Source organism: Rhineura floridana, chromosome 1, assembly GCF_030035675.1.
Source record: "Rhineura floridana isolate rRhiFlo1 chromosome 1, rRhiFlo1.hap2, whole genome shotgun sequence".
Classification (NCBI taxonomy): Eukaryota; Metazoa; Chordata; class Lepidosauria; order Squamata; family Rhineuridae; genus Rhineura; species Rhineura floridana.
The window spans coordinates 204,359,173-204,383,836 of NC_084480.1; the positions used below are offsets into that span (position 1 = coordinate 204,359,173).

General features: G+C 39.7%; 1 protein-coding gene across 6 annotated transcripts in view; it reads right to left on the reverse strand.

The window, feature by feature from the left end:
- BCL2 (BCL2 apoptosis regulator) overlaps positions 1-24,664 on the reverse strand; it is a 204,315-nt gene that overhangs the window by 170,145 nt on the left and 9,506 nt on the right. For 2 of the 6 annotated variants that reach the window (XM_061590372.1, XM_061590342.1), the window contains exons 1-2: positions 8,425-9,020; positions 7,267-8,141 (exon numbers count right to left, since the gene is read on the reverse strand). In XM_061590372.1, the coding sequence (XP_061446356.1) occupies positions 7,267-7,818 (552 nt within the window). In that variant the 5' untranslated portion in view covers positions 7,819-8,141; positions 8,425-9,020. Of the gene's footprint in view, positions 1-5,708; positions 7,050-7,266; positions 8,142-8,424; positions 9,021-9,073; positions 9,684-10,251; positions 10,290-24,664 lie in introns of those variants that run through there. The other 4 variants (XM_061590379.1, XM_061590364.1, XM_061590348.1 and 1 more) reach the window with 4 other exon arrangements.

Sequence of the window (24,664 nt, forward strand, 5' to 3'; positions counted from 1 at the left end):
TTTCATTCAGACTAACAGTGCAATCCTATGTTTACTCAGACAACCTCTCTTCCAAGTAAGTGGGGAAGAAGGCTCAAGCATCTTGGTATGAACTATGTATCTAACATGCCTCCAAGGGAATATATAAGTAACCTGAAAACAGAGTGACTTCATAATGCTAATGACGGTATTAACCCCCAAAATGGTGTTAACTCAGGTGTAAAGGAAGAAATAATTCATGGGGGCACTTGGAAAAGCTCTGTGCATTTTCAGGAGCCAAATTTTAAAAATCAGATTGTTAATTAACTCCAACAGCCAGAGCATAGTAAAATCCCTAACCCATCACCAACATTTTCACTTGCCAAGTATTCCTATATGCTATTCCTGTTGTGGAGAAGATTTATAACACTGCACACCTTCATCTGTCATACTGTTATACGCGGAATGAAAAACATTGTCCCAGAACTGCCCTCAGAAATAACATGTGCTGTGTGTGTTCACAATAAGCTCAACTCCCTTCTCATGGTTATGGTATTTATTACTGTTTGGTCACAGATCTCCAGAACCAGCATTTGCTGCATGGGAATATTAAGTGAAGCATAAACTTTCTTTCCCTGTTTGCCTGAGAAAAGGAGGTGATTTAGAACAGTTCAGTTTATACTTTGCAAAAATCAAAAGGAGGAATTTGTTACTCAGGTTCCATGTCTGGTTGGTAAATTAAGGGTTGAAAATTTGGCCTACAAATAAGTAGAGACACCTTATGCCTGCCTGGCTGGGTATTCTTTAACTAAGCTCCTCTACCCCCTTTTCTTATTATTAAATAACTTACCTCAAAACAAGTATTTGCTCTGGGAAGTAGCTTGCATCAAGCTGGAAGCGATTGTTTTGAAAGATCATGCATACTCTTGTTCCCACTGCAAACAAAACACTTTCTTCTCTAATGAGAAAGGTTCATTGTCTGGTCAAATACAGCAGAATGAACCCACTATAAGCAATGTGTTTTCCAACCACTGAGATGAATTCAGCAACATACATATACAACTTTGTCAGCTCTCTTTATGCCTTCTACTCTGCTATGTACCACTGTCACAACATTACAGTTCTAATTACACCTCATAGAGAGTGATCTTTTTAAAATACTGCTGTGTAGGAGCTGAATGTATGGCTTACAAGTTTAACATTCCACAGATCTTCTCCAATGACCACTGAAAGTGGAAAAGTTCCCATCAAGTTCAATAAATTGTGAATCGCAGTTCATGCGGAAAAGGTGCAATTAGTTAACTTCACTAAACCTTTAAACTCCATACAATTAATCTCTGAAATAAATTGCAAACGTATCAAATCATCATCATCATCTTATTTTTGTGCTGCTGTTTCTTGGTTGTTTTCATTATATTTTGTACATGGCCTTGAGATATATATGTGGAAGGTGATTAATAAACAACAACAACAACATCAACATAATGCAACAAAGACACCTCTGTTTTCTTGAATCACTAAAATTTTCAAATGTATCTCAGGACTGCTCAACTTCAGGTGCAGGGTTCAAACCAAGAGCATATTGAAACAATAGAAACTTCTAAACTCAACAGTCCTACACATTTTCTCTGTGTGTGTGTGTGTGCATGCATGCTTGTTCACTTATGTGTGATTATCTAGTTACAATCTAAGATGGGAAAAAGAAGAGAGGAAAAACTGATGTTACAACTGCAATTTCTGAAGGGCTTCTGATACGCTGTGAGCCTGTGACCACTGACATTTAGGAGACTGGAACTGCGTGCGTCAGTAACTAGAAAGCACAACAGAAAGTTGGAGAGCACATTAAGCAGCCAGTCAACTAGAACAAAAGAGAACTACAGTTTAGTAACAGCAGAATAAAAGCATGTAAAAACAGGCGAAACATAAAAGTCAGCAGCATCAGCATATGACTCTAAAAGGTGCTTTTTAATCAGAGAGCTTCTCTCTCTTCCCTCCCAACACACACACACAGTCCGAGAATGATCATCAACATTTTAATAAAAATATATGCTTGTTAAAAACATTGTTCTCTTTGATCAGAATAAGTCAGCCTTCCCAAACTCATTCTGTTGCATTTTGGACAACAAAATGTGGCAGCCAGAATGCAATTAGAGCAGTTTACTCATTGGCATTGAAAAGTGGGATCATGTGTCAACAATCATTGAAGCTCACTGGGTCCAATATAAGGTGATGTTTCCAGTCTAAATAAGACCCTAAACAGCTTGGGGCCCAACCATTTGAAGAAGCACCTCTCCTATTACCTACTGACCTGTGCCTTAATTGCTGCAGGAGAGAACCTGCTTGTTGTTCCATCAACAGCTGTAGTCCGCTGTGCAGTAGCACACAAGTCCTTTTCTGTTATGGCTGGACCTCCTACCAGATGTGGAATTACCTCCCACTGGAGATGCAGTTGTCTACAATGTTATCTGCTTTTTAGACATCAAGTTAAAACACATTGCTATTCTTTCCTTCAGGCCTATGGATATGACCAGTTTAAAAATTGGCTTTTTCTGCTCCAAGATTGTCATTTTATGATGTTTATTGGCTTCATGGTTTTTCTGTGATATTGTTGTGTTGTATTTTAACAAATTGTTTGTGTACTGCCCTGGGAACCTTCAGATTGAAGAGTGGATTATAAATCATAATCATACTCCCATTAGCCCTAGCAACTATGGCCAATGGTCAGGGATTATAGCAGCTGTGATCTAAAACACCTGGACTTTTGGTCACAGAAGGATGGGAAATGCCAAAATGATTCACCTAGACAGATTACAGAAATAGGTGTGTGGTATTATAACTCACTGCAACAGAGTTGCAGTAACATCTGAAAAACAAAACAGTTCAACAGATGTCCAAAGAGTTTTGGAGGTGCCAAAAGGACACCTCAAAAGAAATGCAGAAGTACACAAAGGACACAGACCTTTCCTCAAACACTAGGTCCCCAATGTCATGAATAGGTCCCTGCCTGAAACAGCTCTTGCAATTGTGGACCCAGACTAGAGAATTCCAAAGCACCATTATCTTCAAGTGGTTTACTAGTCACTCTCTCTTTCCAGGAAACCTTGAACAGTGATGTGGAATTTCTGGGGAAATTTCAAATTGGACTTTTTTCTAGAATAAAATTCAGGGGTATAGATACTTCCGATTGGAAAATTTACTGATACCCTAGACAGTGATCTAATCTAACATGTTTATTTTATTTAGTGAACAAAGCTAACAACTTTGAAACTGCCAGCCTTGCCTAATGTATTTGCAGTTGGCATCCATTCATTGTTACTAATAAACTCATGAAACAAAATTTTCTGCAGAAAAGTCCCACATCACAGCTTGGGAACTGCAGTTCAGTAGGATGTTTAACTTTAAAATTCTCAGCACCATCAACAAGCTACAATTCCTAGGACTGTTTTGGGAAAGCTATGACTAAAACTTGTAAACCCCCGATACAAACTTGTAATGCATATATAATCCCAAAATATGCCAAAATTCTATTCCAAATACAGAACACATCTAATCATGGTAACTCTGGACACACTATAAGTTCGTGGCTTTACTTCACCAAGTTGTCTTAAGATGAAAGAACTGGAAGCCTCTTGGGATACAGAAAAGTGCTATAGAAATAACAGGTGGTACCTGCAACAGAATGTGTAGAGTGATTCTATTCAGGGTTCCAGTCACTCAGTTCCATTCTTCCTTCCAGGTTTCCCACCCCTCCACACACACACAGTCAGTCAGAATTCCTTGGCCACTGAGCATGCTCAGTCCTTATTAGATTGTTTTTGGGGAATTCTCTCCCTGCATTTTTTAAATTGTACTTCAGCAAACCTTGGGATTCCTCCAGACCTGCTGGTATTGTCCTCTTGTGCATGGATGGTGCTGTTTAAGAACCAGTACTCAAGAACTGAGATCACTATTAGTTGATAAAATGATACCACAATGATAACTGAACCCAGTTATTTCTGATTGTGGGCTTCCCATGGACATCTGGTTGGCCACCATGAGAACAGGGTGCTGGACTAGATGGGCCGTGTTCTTATGTGTTTAATAGGGCTTACTCATTAGGAAGTGTCCTTTTCGGATTGCAACCTAAGGGGGATATTATATAGTTAGTGGGCATATGTGTAGCACCATTTGAATACCTTTCAGCGAAGAAATATTTTCAAGACTATGTCATGCTGGCAGAAACAAGTTTTCTTCAACTAACTGGCTACTAATACAAATGTAGACTTGTCACTATATGCTTAAATTCGTTTCTATGTTGGTTTAAAAAAATCTCCCCCCCCTTTGAAACATCTCAAACAAAAAGAGCCACATGCTGGGCTATAAAGAGCTACACTCTGAGCACTGCTGGCATGCAATACACTCAGCATCTCCTCAGCTGACTTGTAGAAGAATGTGTCTTCCAAGAAAAATACAAGTTTTGCCCAAAGGTACATTCCATATCTCCTGAAGTCAGATTCCTAATTCATAAATGGCTGATCTGCTTTCATCACTTTGGGCAGCAGTGGGGTGTGTGGAGGAAGTAGACAATGGAAATCAAAATCACACTGTCCAGTTGGAAATGCACGTTTACTGAATGCAGGGAAACCTATATATATATTAGTGCCTTGCAGTGCATATGAAGTTTCTACTCTGATTAATGTATTGTTTACAAGAGCAATACTGTGGCATTATAACTGGCATGCAAATCATTTGTGTTCTCATGTGCCACCCAGAAAGCAAGTCATATGTTTCTCTTTCCTCTGGTGAATAATAATCAGTTTGGGGTAGAAGGAAGAATAAAAAGCAGGATAGCTCTCTAGGAGAAAAGCATTTCCAAAATGTAGGGTTAAGGCACACTAAGTGTAGGAATTCTAGATATCTTTAATTTAAAGGATGCTTTTTATTCCAAAATACATCAGCCTTCATTGCATAATGGATTTTTTTTTCAGAGTAAGACTGAGGACTAGGGCCTGGTCAGACATCTGCATTTATGTATCACTTGATTGCTATCCATTTGATGAGTGGCAGCTGAACGTGTGAACCAAAGAGCATTGTGTTTGCAATTTGAGACAGAAAAGCACTCTTTCTCTGGTGGCCTACTCACACATACAGTCATCACTTGATGTTGCAGAGCCTGTGCAAATCAATCCTGGGGCCTTAAAAGTGGGCAGCATCATATACCCTGCAGACTAGATAGAGGCAAACATAAGACAAAGTGGGCATACAGCCCCTCTGTTGGCAGCTATTATTGTTCATAATACTGAGCTATGAAGGTTCCAGCTCCTTGGGATTCACATCTTGGTTCTAAGTATTTGCACCAGCTTTGTGCAAATACATGTAACTTCTCTACAGAAGCAACTAATAAATTCAGTTAATACTATGAATAATAACACATCCTATTGTGGGTTGTGAAGTTGGGTCGAAGCAACTGTCCATTAGGCTGTTGGCATTGTAATTAGTTTATTACTGGTATATACTGAGGTGGTACATATATTAGCAACAACAGTTGAAGAGCAGGCCCTGTGCTAGTCCACAAGAAAAACTGAAAGGATTCAAAATGGTTTTTTCTTCCTTTCCAAATGCCTTGGTGTTAAGGAGGGCTTGGTGTGAGTAATATGGATGCTACTCACCAGACACAGGTGGCCCAATAAAAGATGTCAATTTTAGATTAACCTCTTTTTAAAAATGATATAATTTATTTTTCAAGCAATTGGAGACATTTGCAGAGCTTATACATTTGTATCTCAACAAGAGAAATTGGGAGTATGTAGTATTAACATGGGTCTTCTTAAGGATATTCCCTGAGTTTTTATGAAGGAGAAGATCATTACCAAAATAAGGCCACCTTTCGGTCTCACTCTTTAAAATTTATCCTTTCTTTCCCCCCTGTGTTTCTAGTCTTCCTTTGTCTACAAGATAATTGTTTTCATCATACAGACACTTCACTAGTGAATTCAACTCCGCAGCTGGGAGTCACTGATTTAATATAAAATAGCAAAAATGTGGGACGTTCCAGTTAATAAAGAAACTGCAGGGACAGAAAAGGATTAAGGTACATTGTGAAAGACAGGTGAAACTGTAACATGTTATCTTCTTACACCATCCTTCCTGAACAGTCCACTTCCACTTTCTCTGTCATCACTGACTTGTATATATAGAATTCAATTTTTCTTAGAACTACAATGTATCACAACAAAAGGTTTACACTTTCCAAGAACTGGTCACAAAAACCATATGCGCAGATTTCCTAAAAGGAGTTAATTTCTTCTCTTCCCTTCAAAGAACTCTAGCAAATCTTTTTTTTAAAGAAAAGAAATTAAAAACTTGTGTCATATATCTCTGGTGCTTCTCTCTCTCTCTATGTTATATAAATGCTTCCTTTCCTTGTAAAAACTTTATCTATCAATACAGACTTCATCAGTGTACCATGATTGTGCTCTGTATGAAGACATCCATGCAGAACTTTAGTTATCTAAACGGGACAAGAAGCATCCCAAACATATATACTATTTCAGAAACCAAGGAAGTGTATCTACATGGGTTATGGGACACACACACATTTATGCAGGTAGGGGTCTTAAAAACACACAACAAGGTTAGGATAATCAGGATACTATTGTGTTATATAGTAATAATAATGCAGTTTTAGTAGCCTTTTTCCTTTGCTTCTTCAGGCACATTCAAGAAACAGGCCACACATGACGTGAATTAGCTACCCCATCATTAGTTTTCCTCTCTCATGCTTTAAATGTGACCTCATTTTACCAGCAAATTTCACACAACCTATGAATGACATCAGTGATTAAAGCTTGATTGAAACAAGATGGGGAGTTCTCACTGTAACTTGAGAAACAGCAAGGCGCAAAACAGTCATCAGCAGACCAGAAAGATTTATGGCAACTATCACTACTGATACTGTTACTTTTAACATCTACCTTGGCAACACAACTGATGTTAATTCAAAGTTTGGTGAACTGGCAAAAGGATGATGCAGTGTGGGTCCCTCTTCTATCAGACACCCGGCAAGTCTCTGGTAAGTGGTTATCGCACTACGTCCAGAATAAGCAAATTTCCTGAAACAATTATGTACAAAATCACTGGTCAGTGAACTGCACCAGTGATACCCACATTTGGAAAGGCTAGTCAGACAAGCTACTTTGACCCCATTGCAAATATTGATATATTTGTATATAAATATAAATAAATATAAAAAAATTGATATATTTGTAAAGTGTAACCCTGACATACTTGTTATTAATGTATTTGAAAAAGGAAACGGGCAAAACATACCCAACCTCCATTGTCCTGGATCCAGTTGTGCAGGTGCCTGTTCAGGTACTCAGTCATCCACACAGTGATATTGTCCACAAGAGGCGACATCTCCTGACCAACACTCTCCACACACATCATGCCACCAAATTCAAAGAATGCCACAATCCTTCCCCAATTTACCCCATCTCGGAATAGCTCTTCGATGACTGCCACAAAACGAGCTCTGGCAGTGACTGGGGTCAAGTGCAGCTGTTCTGACATCTCAGCAAAGTCCCTCCGATAGCGCCGTGAAAACTCATCTCCAGCTTGGCGTAAAGTAGAATGAACAACCTGTGGCACAGGGTGTGGTTCATCAACCAGGGCTATCCCAGCAGAACCACGCTGCTCAGAAGGCAGAGATGCCAGCCCAGCAAGGGCAGGGAAGGTGTCATGAGGAACAGTAGGAGGAGAAAGGTCTTCTCTGTCCCTGCTAGCAACCCAGTCATATCCTTTCTGTGACAGCTTGTAATGGATGTACTTCAGCACTATCTCCTTGTTATCATAACCTCTTATCCCAGTGTGAGCCATCATTTATAACAAGGAGAAGGGAAATGGAGAAAAAGGAATGCAGAAGCAGATGATATAACCCCCACCCAAAAAACAAAGCAGCCAGTAATAATAAGTGCCAGTGTTTATATATAATCCAGTTGTTTTATTCTATGCAGTTCCATTGGTTGAGGTGTGGGGGAGTCCTCAGGGTCTCAAAGGTATTTCCGTCTTCCCAGTGTTTCCTTTTCAATTTGCGATACACGATGGAAACCGGATTTAAAATGCAGCCAATACTGTATTCCACATGCAATATTTATTATAAAATGTATTTGCAGAGACCGTCCCTCCTCTGAGATGAAATACATCTAAAATAAGAAAAGCAGATGTTTATTCAAAATCAGGTGCATTTTCTCCTCCTACATGCTGAACTAGGACATGAATGAAGAAGCTGATATGCACACATTCAAAAACAAACAAACAAAACACCCTAACATTCAAAAAGTGACTTTCTAAACAGAGCAACTTCCATTGCAAATTTATGCAAATTACATTCAACTAAGACTCTCAACCAGTTGTTTTTTTAAAAGAATAAGAAAATAAAAGAAAGAAAAGTTACCAAAACTAAATTGCCTGTGGAAAAATACTTACTTGAATTAGAAATTTACTTTTCTGTCAAGTTTCCTTAAAGGAAAATAAAAATAAATCCAAACCATCACAAGTCCTCTAAAAAGATTAATTGCAACCGTTATTTGATGATTCCCCCCCCCCAAAAAAAAGAAAAAGAAACCAGAGAAGGTCTTCAGATACCGCTGAATTACTATGATTTCCAAAAATATTTCCAAGGCTCCTGTTTGAATGACATTTCCAAACATACGTCAAAACTCAGAAATTCTCTCGCTGAACTTCAGGAAAGAGAAAAACCCACGAGAGAAAATGAGAAAAAGACAATTTCAGAAAAGTATAAGAGAAATGTATATTTAAATCCAGGCTCTTTGATTAGCGCTGTGCAAGAGATTTCAAAAATGAACGTAGTTTCATTCAGACACGGATCTGAAGCACAATATCCTCCACATATATACCACACACAAACAAAAATCTGGAATGCCCCCCCACTGCTGAACTCCAAAGAAAAAATACAGTTCAACCCCCTCCCCAGCACGCAGTTTTGTAGATATGTATATATATATTAAAAAGAAAGAAGATATCCCACAAGGCAAAGGGAGGGAAACGGGGCGTGTCTGAGGTATTAATTGATCCTGGCACCCCCCCCACCCTCCGTCCCCTGTGCTCTGGCTACCCTGCAAAGCTTCCCAGTCACGAGGCGCCTCCTCCTTCTCTAGCGAGGGCTGCAGATTGGATGTACTGTGTCCGGCGCGGCGCTCCGGCTGCCGTTGGGGAGGTCCCGGGGGCAGGGGAAGCACACTCAATGCAGGAGCACAAGGAGAGGAGACTGAGGGAAGGAGCTCTCACGCTTCAGGCTCCGCAAATGGTGCAAGCTGTTCTCTAGCCCCACCTCACCGTTCATTCAAGAAAAAGGGGGGGAGGGGAGAGAAAAAGAAACCCCTTTTCTGCATTACTTAATGTAACCTCTGTCGAGTTGCCGTCTAGCCGCGTTTAATTGTCCTCCGCGAGGTTTTCGGGCTTCGGGACGCTGCTGGTTTGAGGGTGGGTGGTCCACGGTGGGAGCACGAGAAAAGGCGGCAAACCGGCTTTTCTCACGCACACACTCCCTGACGGTTTTCCATTCATTTTTCTTCGTTTTAATGCTTCGATTTTGAGATTATTAATAGTTTGTTCCATTGTTTAAAGCACTCCAACAGCCATTTGGGGGGCAGGAAGGAGAAATAAACAGAACGAAGTTCTCTAGCACTTTCGAGTGACAAAAGCGCTTTTCAGCCTTGGATTGGCCTTGCATCTCCTAATCAAAGACGCCGCATTTACAGATCGGAAACTGAGGCCGAGGAAAGGGAGGGGGAGGACTCAGTTGACCAAGGCCAACCAGAAAGGCCATGTGTAAAGTGGAACAAAAAAAAAATAAAACAAATTTCAGCGCTATAAACCACTGGACTCACGGGCAGAAATGGATGTAGCAACAAACAGGATGACACAGCCTTCCCCCTTTTACGGAGTTTTTTTTCGGGGGGGGGGAGGGAATTTCTCCATTCTGTCTTGGCTTAGGAAAATTACTTTGTGCGGTCCCAGCATAAAAAAAGGAAAAGACGTTTGTGAAGTCCGCACAGTTCTGTCCGATGAAACCTTTCTTGCGAGTTTGGGGCTTGCAAATGTTTCACCGCCGGCAAAAGCAAAGCCGATTTTGGAACAACCAGGTCACCTGCAATTATTCTGCAAGATACGCCGCGGGGGCGAGCCAGCACAGCTCTGGATTTTTATCATTTCCCGCAAGATTACCCAGAGAGAGAAAGAAAGAAAGAAAGAAAGAGAGCCTCCCCATATAGCAGAGATGGGTTTTTCTACCTCCTCCTCTCAGGATGTCAAAACTGAAGGGAAAGGCCATTGCCCGAGTGATATGTGTGTGTGGGGTGCGATTCTCAGTTCTCCAGAAGTCGTGGGTGTTCACTATAAAAGGATTCCCAATGCTGGGGATCCCCCCTCACTTCTGGTGGCAGTCCAATCAATAGGCTGCCCCCTGGCTTCCACCTTGGGTGACTCCACCGAGCCTTGTTGAGCAATTCCCCTGTTCTTCAAACGGCAGATTATTCCCGCCTTCTCTTGAAGGCGCCATTCAAGGTGTCTGGTGTGCTGGTGAGGGGAGGAAGAAGCGGGTGCAGCCCCGTCCTCTTCCTCATCCGGCGTGAGGGGCAGGCTGAGAGTCTGCTGTCTAGGCTTGCTGCCTTTTAAGAGCCTTTTTTAACGGCTTTTATATGATGGTCTGTGCACATCATACATTCATATTTATAACATGTAAAACCCCAGTCCTCAAATTTACATCCCAATTTTTCAAACTAAGGAACTTTACTTCACCACCCCCATTACATGTTGCTGAGTCAAGTTTCTATCACGTTTATTCTGTTTTATCTTGCTCTATTTTTTATTAATTGTTATATTTTATGGAAGGTAGCCTAAAATATTTAAAATAAACATTTCAGGGGCTTAGCTGTTTTGCTAAATATTGATTGTCTAACCCAGGTGTGGGGAACTTTGGCCTTCCAGATGTTGCTGAACTAAAACACCCATCCCTGGCTGTTGGCCATGTTTTCAGGGGCTGCAACGTCTGGAGGGCCAAAGGCTCCACACCTTCTCTAACCTGTAAGGCAACCATAACCAACCTGGTGCCCTCCAGGTGTTGGACTACAACTTCCCTAAACAAGCACAGTTGTAATCCAACTAGAACTGGAGGGCACCAGTTTGACAAAGGCTGCAAATATGCCAGGGATAGGGATTTGTTTCTATAACAGCATGTGAACTGGTAGGCTATACACTACCTACCATGGATGAACTATTACTCCCCCCCTTCCCAGTTTTCATTTTTTCAAAAAGCAAGTTTCTAGCATTTGTAGAACTGAGATGAGAGACAAAATATACAGGCACCATTTCTCTCATTTTTTGTGAAATTAGCTTGCTCCCCCCTTTTCAGTGTTTTCCTAAAAATAAAAAAAATCCTGCAGATGTCCATTCTACCTGACCTGCTTTATGTTCAAGTGTGTGCATTTTACATGTAAGTGCATTACCAACAAGTTACAGCCCCCCCCAAATACAGTGTAATTCTATGCATGTTTACTGAGAAGAAAGTCTCCCTGAGATAAATTACACTTACTCCCAAAGAAGTGGAAAGAGGGTTATAGCCATAGAATCATTTACCTCTGCAGATATGGGACTGAAACCTGAAGAATGGCAAATCTACCAATTTAATGTTGACAAAATTTTCATAACACATCACCTCAAGGTAAAAATGATAGTGATAGTGACCAGAAAACAGGGACTGTTTGGGGAACATGATATAATACACAACTCCCAGCTGAATTTTAAACAAGAATGATTAAACATTAAGCAACAAAAATGGGGAGGAGGTAGAACTGTTGTGGCTGAAAACATATGTGCAAAGCAATTCCTGATATGCTCCCACCAATGTTCAATCCCAAATGGAAGGACAGTGGGGCTTACATCCATGATTTGAAATATCCCCATTTCAAGGCTATGGTGCCTAATTTTCACATGCAGGTGAATGAAGTGGGAATGAGATGATAGGATAAAATCATCCATGAGCTTTTTTTTAACCTGTCAAGCAGAAAACTAGCATAGCAAGAAACAGGCTACATTAAGAACATAAGAACATAAGAAGAGCCTGCTGGATCAGGCCAGTGGCCCATCTAGTCCAGCATCCTGTTCTCACAGTGGCCAACCAGGTGCCTGGGGGAAGCCCGCAAGCAGGACCCGAGTGCAAGAACACTCTCCCCTCCTGAGGCTTCCGGCAACTGGTTTTCAGAAGCATGCTGCCTCTGACTAGGGTGGCAGAGCACAGCCATCACGGCTAGTAGCCATTGATAGCCCTGTCCTCCATGAATTTGTCTAATCTTCTTTTAAAGCCATCCATGCTGGTGGCCATTACTGCATCTTGTGGGAGCAAATTCCATAGTTTAACTATGCGCTGAGTAAAGAAGTACTTCCTTTTGTCTGTCCTGAATCTTCCAACATTCAGCTTCTTTGAATGTCCCCGAGTTCTTGTACTATGAGAGAGGGAGAAGAACTTTTCTCTATCCACTTTCTCAATGCCATGCATAATTTTATACACTTCTATCATGTCTCCTCTGACCCGCCTTTTCTCTAAACTAAAAAGCCCCAAATGCTGCAACCTTTCCTCGTAAGGGAGTCGCTCCATCCCCTTGATCATTCTGGTTGCCCTCTTCTGAACCTTTTCCAACTCTAGAATATCCTTTTTGAGATGAGGCGACCAGAACTGTACACAGTATTCCAAATGCGGCCGCACCATAGATTTATACAACGGCATTATGATATCGGCTGTTTTATTTTCAATACCTTTCCTAATTATCGCTAGCATGGAATTTGCCTTTTTCACAGCTGCCGCACACTGGGTCGACATTTTCATCGTGCTGTCCACTACAACCCCGAGGTCTCTCTCCTGGTCGGTCACCGCCAGTTCAGACCCCATGAGCGTATATGTGAAATTCAGATTTTTTGCTCCAATATGCATAATTTTACACTTGTTTATATTGAATTGCATTTGCCATTTTTCCACCCATTCACTCAGTTTGGAGAGGTCTTTTTGGAGCTCTTCGCAATCCCTTTTTGTTTTAACAAAACTTAACAATTTAGTGTCGTCAGCAAACTTGGCCACTTCGCTGCTCACTCCTAATTCTAGGTCATTAATGAACAAGTTGAAAAGTACAGGTCCCAATACCGATCCTTGAGGGACTCCACTTTCTACAGACCTCCATTGGGAGAACTGTCCGTTTATTCCTACTCTCTGCTTTCTGCTTCTTAACCAATTCCTTATCCACAAGAGGACCTCTCCTCTTATTCCATGACTGCTAAGCTTCCTCAGAAGCCTTTGGTGAGGTACCTTGTCAAACGCTTTTTGAAAGTCTAAGTACACTATGTCCACTGGATCACCTCTATCTATATGCTTGTTGACACTCCCAAAGAATTCTAGTAGGTTACTGAGACAGGACTTTCCCTTGCAGAAGCCATGCTGGCTCTGCTTCAGCAAGGCTTGTTCTTCTATGTGCTTAGTTAATGTAGCTTTAATAATACTTTCTACCAGTTTTCCAGGGACAGAAGTTAAGCTAACTGGCCTGTAATTTCCGGGATCCCCTCTGGATCCCTTTTTGAAGATTGGCGTTACATTTGCCACTTTCCAGTCCTCAGGCACGGAGGAGGACCCGAGGGACAAGTTACATATTTTAGTTAGCAGATCAGCAATTTCACCTTTGAGTTCTTTGAGAACTCTCGGGTGGATGCCATCCGGGCCTGGTGATTAGCATCTCTCTTAGTGATGTGCTAGTTATTTAATGGAAAAAGTTGGTATGGTGTTTTAGTATTCTATTTGTAAGCTTGTGATGCATTAACATACCAGTTAATATCAGAATGAAATAGCAGAACGATATCAGAATGAAACTTGGTGCAGGAATTTTCAAGATCGAATACCAGCTCCATCATGATGGAGTTTACTAAACAAATACAAACAATTTATTATAAATAATAATAATTACAACAACTTTCTGTTCAGATTTCTCTTATGTATACTGTATAGATTAATGGGATTTTTTGGGATTGAACACATAAATAACATAATGTCTTATATTGACACAACATATGGTGAATTCTAGTTTCTCAATTACCCAAGACTCCAAAATATTATTTTTGCTATTTATAGAGTTTTGAGTAATTCAAATATTTGCTTTTACTGCTAGATAAAAGTCTATTTAAAAAATCCTATTTTACCTCTCATTTCACTGTGACTGAAACATTGCAGCTTGCTATATTAATCCATCTTTAGGTCCATTTTTGGCCCAGAAATATGTTTAGCAGAATTGGGGAATAGCTATCCTTTCCTGACTGAACTATTCCAATCTATTCATTGAAGAACTATCAGAAAAGGGCACATCAGAAGCCCTGTCAATAATGCAGTTTATCCTAGAGAGGTGACACTGAAACAATTTTGTTGCAAAAGCACTGCTAGAAAGTGGGATAGGTTATACCCATGAATACAAGTGTATTGTCTCCACCCTCTATAGAAATAATCCAGTAAGTGCCGCTCTAATTGAATTTGGGAAGATGTGTACTGTGTTTCAAACTGTGGTTGGGTTGAATGTATTTAGGGATGTCTTTGTCCAAGTGCTACTTGTGGCTGATTTTGATAGCAAAATGCAAAAACAGTGCAGGGGAGGTACTTTTGATCAGAAGAGGGATTTAACCCTTTTGCTAATTTGTTTAGGGGGAAATATAAGACACAATATAAGTATATTCCATGTCCTCTGATTCATAGGGTCGCCGTAAGTCGTAATCGACTTGAAGGCACGTAACAACAACAAAAGGGTAAAATGCACATGTTTTCCCCCTTTTTCCTTCTTTTTTTCCTTCTTTCTTTTTCTTTTTGTTTCCCTTTTTACTATGTTCATATATTAGGTGTTAAAGAAGGGTAGGGGGAGAGGTAAATGACAAGTGAGTTTATGGGCAGTGGAATTTGTTTATTCATGTACAAAACCACAATCATTCAATAAAACGTTAACAAAAAGAAACATTTATTAGTGTAAATCATTTTCAACCTGCTTGATAGCTTCCCAAAGTAGCTTACAAGGATCAGAAGGTAAGACAGTCTCTACCCTCTGACTTACACTTTAAAAGATATGACACTAGAAAAATAGATAGGGAGGGAGGAGATTGGTCATATATAAAAAAACTTGATCAAGACAAAAGCTGGGGTGGAGAAGGGAGTAACGGGAATCATACTAAGAAAATGTAGATATTTTGCTTAAAATTTAGAGGCTTGTTTTAAAATCAGGTTTTTTTTTAAAAAAGTATGTTTATTGAACAGCCAGTACTGCAAATATTTTTGTTAAATTTTAAAAAGTTTTAATATGATTAATCAACTAAAGATATCCCAATTAATCAGGCAGCAGATTTAAGTCTATATCTATATATTAATGTTTTTATAAAAACTGAATTTGGCCTGTTCATGTAAATGTATGCACATTTAAATCAGCCAACTAAGATTTCTTTAACTGGGTGATTACCCTAGACAAGTTTCTTTACAATGCTGTTCAGGAAGCTGAAAAAAAATTAAATTGAGTTGCCATTTTTGCCATTTTAAACTTGCTATTAACCAATTAAAATATTAATCTCTGTGCCAGAAAAAGTAACATGAAAATAAACCCTAAGAAACTAAAGGAGGCAGTCTACAATATATATCATTTCTGCAGTTATCTTCTTGTGGTGCTTTCCTCAATGAGGTGGATGCTGGGGGCTAGGCAATGTTGGAAGACACAGCCATATGTGCAGAGCGATCTGGTCTAAGCTCCCTCGGCTAGTTAGCTTGCCCCCAGCTACAGTAAAGGAAGCTGTTATATTGCCAGTTTTGACAAAAGATTCAACTGCCAGTCCAGTTAGCCTTCTGTGCAAGAGGTGTATGTGTGTGTGGAGAAACTATCTTGACCATTTCAGGCAGCAAAATGTCTGGGGCCACCCTTGTCTCTATTCTACAGTCTCACCAGACCAGGCTTACAGTGGTTCGAACAGTTTGTTCAACTCATGACCATGCTTCAACCTTACTATTTTATTTTATTGGAACTATAAAGGAAGGGGAAATTTTTCACACCTATCATGTCCAGTTACTAAAAACCAGTTATTAGAACAGAAAGTTCGTAATTTTCTTATGCTTTCATTAAACACTGAAATTTGTACCAGACAGAAGATTCATTGCCAAACTGTTAAGATTTAAGGAATTCATTTACAGGCTGTGCAAGGCAATCTCCAAACTAATGAGAAACTCTAGAAAGGTGCTTCATAAAGTTGGGTATGAACAGTCTGGCATGTTCTAATTCTGCATATATTTGCAGGGTCCACCCCTGCTTTACTCATCTAGCCCACCTACTGTCACCAGTGCTCCCCCCCACAGATCACCAGAGCTCCTCCATTTCCCCCCCACATGAGTTGCCAGCACATACCCCTCCCTCCCCACATGGATCACTAGCATTCCCCTGCCCGCCCAGGTCGCCAGCACTCTCTCCCTCCTTGCATATGGGTCACCAGCACTCTCCATCCCATCTCACAGTGATTTAAACTGCGATTTAAACTATGAAAACTGAGTCTTTCACAGAAGTAATTTAAATAATTATTTAAATCAAATTGATTTAAAGCAAATCAATCCTGGCACTATGTCTCACTGAATTCAGTGTTGCTTAATCCCAAGTAAGTGGGTATAGGATTACAGACTCTAAAAGCGATGTTAAACAGGAAAACCTTATAAGAACTTTTAATTTTCCTACATTACCTCAGAAATATTTAAATAAACTAGATACTTTATTTATCCAGGCTGATGGAGCTACTTTTAGTGATTTGTTGTGGAAATTTACTAAGCAGCAACAGTGAAAAAGGAGATGTCTTTCAAGTTGAATATGAAGCTGTGACTCCCCCCCCCACCCATTTAGATCATGTCTGCTAGAAAACCCTTTTCTTGCTGTATGTTACCATCTAGTGGTGCTTCCTTAATTTTACACTTTTCTAGGCTTTGGATTTTATATTTACAAGCAAGCATCCCCCCCCCTAAAATCGTGCAGTGCATCCTTAGCCCTCAGGTGGAAAAAGTCTGGAACTTCAGTCAGCCCCTGGCACAGAAGCTTAGACATGCTGGTCACAGCTCCCAGGATTAGGAGGGGAGGGAAGGGAAGGGAAGAAATCACCTTTTTTCTTTCCTTCTCACCTGCAATTTTTCCCTATTGTACTATGTATCCCTGACAGGCTCAGGTTTGAATATGAGTCTTATAATTTTGTACAGCTCTGTTACTGTGCTTCTCAAATGCACTATCCTTATCTTCAGTCACTTCTAATTCCAGTCTTTCAGCTGATATACTTCTTCATTCATACACATGATCAAGCATGAACAAATTTTCAGAAGTCAAAGTTGTATTCAATAATATGTGGCAGGAGACCACTCTGCTTAGCTATTATGATTGACAGTGCTAAGAGAAATTCCTGCTAATTCAAGAGGAAAAACTATTGTTGATCATTTTAAACAAAATTTAGACCACATCTTCATGTTTGTTAAGTCCATTCTGTTGAAATCCTCTGATCCAGGAGTGGCTAACTTTTTTCTGTCCCAGGATCACATTGTCTATTGGCCAAAGCAAAAATGAGCATTGCTATCCCACACACACATAGATGCCCACATGTTTGATCTTGCACAAATTAAAGAATACCTCCCCAGTTTCTCATCTCCAAACGTTTTTCAGTACAATGAGAGTTAAAATAACATTAGTATTGACACTAAATTGATCACCTGCATGCTTCAGGATTTGGGGGCATTAGTTTGGTGCATCACATTTAGCTTTGCCCAAATTATCAAAATCAGTATTAGATTCATAAAATGCACTTCCTGCTCTTGTAGGAAGATGGAAGAACTTGGATTACTAAATGTAGATTTGGTTATCTGCAAACATCAGCACATCATTTACATATTTTCATTAAATAAACCCCACAAAAACCAAGTGTCCCTTATTAGCAACACATGACTGCAGCTGTGTGGAGATGTAATGGGAACCAACCTATCAAATGATAGAGATACATCAAGGCAGTAATTTCTGCAGTCATGACAGCTGAGCCATCCCACCCTCCAGTGCCACACTCCAGAAGTTCCTATAGTGGTGTCTGTGGATAGGGCAGGTTACTCACACTTTTTCCATGTGAATGTCATCCCTGTAATGGCCAGGATGCTTTGAGTATATATTTTCACTACTTTATATGCAGGGATATGGAGTAGTACAACTTCTGTCAGGCAATAGTACAAAGTGTTGGTGGTATACATGGATATGAAATGTGCAAGATTAATGGAAGACCTTAAGTTCAGATAAAGATATTCCAAATTGTGGTATATTAGTTTAAGCCACAGAGAAAATAGGAATGCATGAGAAAGAGAAATAATAGATAATCGTTTTATATGGAAAATCCATATGCAACTTCAATTTCCATGTAACAGGTAACTCTCCCACAGACATCAAAATAGCTGCAAATGATCCCAAATCATATTTGGTAATAAACCATCTAATAAATTTGCCAACAGAGCTCCTAATTTAGAAAACAAATGGGCATTGTAATTAAGAGACTATTAAGTCTAATAGTTTTGTGAAAGATAATTTGGTTTAAAAAATCTCTAATCCTAGCCTTTGAATTATATTTTTCTACTTATCAGTTAAGCAGCATCAAAATGCCTATTTGATTAATCATCCTTTAGTAAAGTGCTACTTTGGCTGCAAACTGAAATCCTTACAGATACATAGAGCAAGAAGAGGGAAAAGTTCCCCCAACCCTCTGGAGCTGCTTTAGGGGATGTGCAGAAGGCACATGGAGAGAGGAAAGGGCGAGGAAGTTCCATTGCATAGTTAAAAGTTCTTACGCTAGTGGAACTGTTTAGTTGGATACTGCTCTGCTCCATGTATCTTATTAAAGCCTGACTGCACCATTGACCCGTTTAGTGTTTCCTAGCCAGCAGAGGATGATTGTGGCTGAAAGACCCTGCATTAGCCAGGTGTCTTAAATTTCTAATTCCCATTATTTTTGTGCATGAATGAATTTGAAGCATTTCTGCTCAAACCAAAGATGACTTGATCCTAGAATTTATTATCAGTTAAATGAGTGGTGAAATCTAAAATAATTTTTTGTACATTAATATATTAAGTAGCTTTTTTAAAAGGCAGAGCGTAGTATCTTAACACTTTGCAAGAAACATCCCCCTTCCTGCCCTTTGCGAGAGCAGGTGTTGGCACCATGCAGGGAGAATAGAAGAAGATCTCCTGTCATGCAAAACTGTTATCTGCGGTGCCTCCTCTGAGGAAGGCTCACAGAGATGGAACAAGGGAAAGGGCCTTCTTGGTTGTATTCCTATCTGTGGAATGCTCTCCCTGTTGAGGTCCACCTAGCACCATCATTGATATATTTTCAGTTCCAGGTTAACACTTTTCTTCTCCCAAGCCTTTAATGGAGTATGGTTGTTTTTTTTATGGAAAAGTTATTGCTGATTTTTGTTGTTCTTTTTGTTGGGCTTCTTTATGGATTATTGAAATGATTGATTTTATTGTAATGTATTGTTTTAATTTTATGCCATGCTTATTTGGCTCTTAATCTTTTGCAAGTCACTTAGAAATTTCTCTGTAGAAAGTAACAAATAAATAATAATAAATAACCACCACCGGATATCACCAGACATTCCATGTGCTGATTGAAATGCAATTTCAAGACCTTGCCCACTTCTCAGGTTAAGTGTAAATCTATTTTTACTGCAACAAATGAGGAAGTTATAACACCTAGTTTGCATATACTTCCAACTCTTCTCCCACATCCTGACCTACTTCAGATGCAACACTGCTCTTTATGACCGTAAGCAGCTACCATACAAATGAGTCAGTTCACTGGTCTGTTTAGTGAGTATTGTTTATACTGCCTGGCAGCGGCTCTCCAGCATTTTGAACCAAAATTAGTGATGTGCACAAGTGTTCCCTTCTTCTAAATGTCCAGCTTCAAAGGAAATGTCATAGAATCATAGAGTTAGAAGGGGCCTATTAGGCCATCGAGTCCAACCTCCTGTTCAATGCAGGAATCCAAATTAAAGCATACCCGACAGGTGGCTGTCCAGCTGCCTCTTGAAGCCCTCCAGTGTTGCCGTGGTTTGTTAAGCTACGTTTCTCCTTTACTAAATTACTGAAATTAGGGAAGTCAGCTGGTTGGCCACTGAACTCTGTTGAGATTCTAATTCTCAATACTCATTTTCAGCATTAAGAACAAAAAATCAAAATGACAAATTGAATCAAGTCATCCTACCAAACCATTGGAGATCAGTGTTTACATTATTCTTTAATTATTTAAATTTATATCCCACCCTTTAAAAACATCTTTTTTAAAAAAAGAAAAGGTTTAAAAACATATTAAAAAGCAATTCTAACACCGACACAGACTGGGATAAGGTCTCAACTTAAAAGGCTTGTTGAAAAAGGAAGGTCATCGGTAGTGCTGAAAAAATAACAGAGATGGTGCCTTTCTAATATTTAAGGGGAGGGAATTCCAAAGGGTAGGTGCCACATCACTAAAGGTCAGCTTCATGTGTTGTGCGGAACGGATCTCTTGATAAGATGGTATCTGCAGAAGGCAGTGATTGACTGGGTAAGTAAGGGATAAGACTATCTTTCACCTTCCAGTTATAGTATCACATACAACTTCTATACATGAACATCAAGATTTGACACATACACAAATGGAGATGATGGGTGTTGGACAAGCAGGTTTTCAAGGAAGGAGCAACTTGTGGCTTTGTAGTTCTGAGTTATCTCCAGAAGTCAGTCTTTATAAAGATAAAAATGGTACTCTATATATTATAATTATATATACATACACTTCACATAATAATTAAAGAGGGTGTCAACCCTCCAAGGTTACTCTAGAAAGTTACCATGTGCCCATGTGTGTGCCCATTTCTGTATGAGAGATCATTAATTTATTATTGGTATTATTTTTATTATTAATAGCTTACCCTTCACCAAATGGTCCCAGGTCACATTCCAAAAATATCAGAACATATCATAAATGTTACAAACCACAAAAGCAACCAATAACATTAACAGACCATTAGTCCAGAGCAATAGTGCAGGAGGAAAACATCCATTCATCCAGAGGTGTATCCTGAACACTTGTGGAAAAGCATGCAATGATGGCACAAGATGCATCTGAGAGGGTTGGTCATTCCATAATCTGGGAGTCACCACAGAGGAGGCCTTTCAAACCCCAACATGGCTAACAGGGCCTCCCCTGCTGATCTTAGGTTGATGTAACAGGGGGTGCTTCTCAAGGTCTTTTGGGCCCAAGTCATTTAGGGCTTTATATGTCAGTGTTAAACACCTTAAATTAGGCTTAGTGGTGAATTGACAACCAGTGCAGCTCTTTCAAAGTGTGAAGTGTTGTTAGGAATGCTCTGGCTGACCCTCACTTTGGTTCATTTGGAGTCCAAGGGGTGGCAAAGCTCTGGAGTATTCTGGACTACAGTTCCCACCCTGCACCCCGTTTTATGACTCTTTGTGCCTTCCTGAGTACTGTGAAATGAGGACAAGAAGCAAAGACTATCTTTGGGCACTTTCAGAGGGACGTGCAGACCCTGAATTTAATATTATCTTATTACTTGACCGATTTCTCTCATGCTCAGCAGAACAATCCCATTGTTAAAGAACAGCATTAGAAAGCAGAATTAGCTTTTCTCAAAGTGTCAGCAAGAAACACACACAGTATGATATCACCTCACACCCCCAACCCCTCCTTTATTAAGAGCAGGTGTTTGAGAGCCAAGAGGGCAATCAGAGCTCCAATGTGTATAACTACACTGTCAAGGAATGCAGTGTAGGACTGCAGGCCATAGATCGGGAAGAGAGTCTGTGTCTTGGTGCAAACCTTGAGACAAAGAGATTCCTTCCTGCTTTTTGGTCAGAGCTCCTGCACATCACTTCAGCTCCTTCATATCAATTCAGCTCACTTCCTTGGATAGGTAATCTCTGTGACTTGTCATGTCTTATAGCAGTAGGGGCATTTTATCTCTTTAGTTTAGAGTTATGAATGGGTTAGGATATTAATGATGAATGCTGCCACACACCCAGTAATTTTCTTTTACTATTCTTCCCTTTTCTTTCAATAAAATAAAGCTTTGCTTTCAGCTTGTTTGGACCTGCATTTCTTGGGTTATACACACAGGCACATTTCAGAGCAAAGTGCTTGGTTTATCCCTAGCAAAAGATCCCCTCCTCTCAAGGAGGCGTGTTTCATGGGATACATGGACGGGGGCAGGTTCACACACTCATTTTATCCAGTCACTAGCAATCTAGCTCTTAACAGTGTATCCGGTCACTAGCAGTCTCTCTTAACAGAGGATCTGGTCACTAGCAGTCTCGCTGTTGCTTTCTGTGTTAGTTGCAGCTTCTGAACAGCCTTTTTTATCATTAATTTTTATTATTCAAATTTTCAAAAACAAAACAAAACAAACAAAACAAATTAATAACTATTACAATAAAAACTATTGACTTCCGATTTGTCGTAGATTAGCTATAAGTCTATAATATATAACAAACCTGTCTCTTAATAAAATTATACAATTATCTTCCTCCAGTGGTTATCTTAATTGGTATCAAATCTCATTAACATCATTTTATTCTTTCCACAAAAAGTCAAAGAGAAGTTTCTAATCCTTGAAATATATATCCATCAATTTTTCTCCAAATAGACATGTCAATTAATCCATCTCTTCAGGTCTACTAAGTCCAGTAATTTCAATAGCTCTTCTCCCATTCTCCCATTATCATATTGATTCCATCTTCCATCTTCCATCTTTGCACACCCAATAATCTTGGTCTTGCTGCCATAGTCATATAATAAGAGTCTGATAGGGATTTATTTCATCACAGGTATTTTCTTGCCATCAATTCTGAATGTATTACTGAAATGTTGTTGTAAAGTTGTATCTCTGTTCCTCTTTTTTACAGAATGCACTAACACATCTCTTGAGAGTTTTTCCATTGTCACATATCTGGAATTTATTCTATAAACTTTCTCTATTTCAAGTTCCATCAAATCCTTCCAATCCAGGATTTTTTTCGAGTCGTTGATATCTTTATCTCTAATCTCTTCACCAATTCCTTCAGGGACAGCGCTGAATTCCAAACAGTAATATTTGTCTTTAGGATCCATCACAGCCATAAAATCAAAATCTTTTTCCAGGTCCATATTTGATAAATCTATTCCAATCTCCAGGGCTTGAACCTTCCCTTTGATCTTTCTTTCATCTTCTTTTTCTTGTCCAGTTATAGAATCCTGAATTTCTTTCAGCTCCTGTCTCATTTTGCCAAATCCAATTTTCATCTCTTGTCTGTTCTGACCCATCTCTTGTTTCATTAGCTTAATCTCATTCATTATTTTCTGAAACATATTTAGAGAGAGAACCCCTTCCTGAACATCCAGGTTCTCAGCCACCTTCTTGATTGTTATTCTTAAAACCAAAAGAACAAAACCCCTTCAATTCCAATATAGTCACTATTCTCAAGCAAAGAACAGTTTACTTCTTTTTCCAGTCACAAATGAGTTAATCTTCCAAGCCAGATGACATCACCCTCTAGACAGCACGAACTGCCTTATCTCTTATATGTCCAAAACAAATTTAGTTCACAGCGTCCAAATGATTAGTGGCATAAGGAATAAGCAGATTCGCCAAAAAAAAAAAAAAGTAGACCAGAAAAAATAGTCCCAGACATATAATACTCAAATATCAGATAGATCAAATTTTCTCTTCAAATCAGATGCCTCTCATCCGTTTATATCTTTAAAATGCTCAATTCCATGCCAGCTTTTTACAATAAAAAACAAAGATAGGCTATTTCGATTTTCTTCCTCCTTAATTCCGTATGTGAAAGAGAAAGTTATAACTCACCCAGGGCTTCTTTGTTGCTGACTCTTTGACAAATCTCTTTTGCAGTAACGATAACAAAATGATGATAATAGACAGGAGGATGCTTGCCTGTTAATTTCCATTTTTCTTTGAAGAAAAAAAAGTCTTGCTTAATCAGTTAGAGCCTGTTTGTAATCCCTGGCTCCGTCCGACGCTGTTGGCTACCTTCCTTCATAGGCGATTCCAATGAATTCCAGTCCAACAAACACCACAGAACTTCTTTGGGTAATCTCTAGTTTCTCCCTTGCCTGGGAGAAAAATTTCCCAGTCAAAAAAACTCTTCTGACTGGTTTTAAAACTGAAAAAGCTTCCTCTGAGACGAGAGCTCGTCTAGAGGCAAGCACAGGCGGAGCGATCCTCCTGGGAAGTCAGCTTCTGAACAGTCTTTAAGAGCTGCCCCGTATTCCAATCTGGAAGTTACTAGTGTGGATCATTGTGGCCAACCTACCTGTCCAGGAAGAGTGGTAGCTGGTGAACTAGCCAAAGCTGGAAATAGGCAGTCTTAGCTGCCCAGGCTACCTGTATCTCAAGCAACATAGATAGATCAAGGAGTACCACCAAGGAATATACCTGTACGTTCCAGGGGAGTGCAACCCCATCCAGAACAGGCCATTTCTCTACGTCCCAGACTTAACAACCTGCAACTCATAGTACCTCCATCTTTTCTGGATTCACTTTCAATTAATTGGTCCACATCCAGCACTTTACTGCCTCCAAGCAACAGTC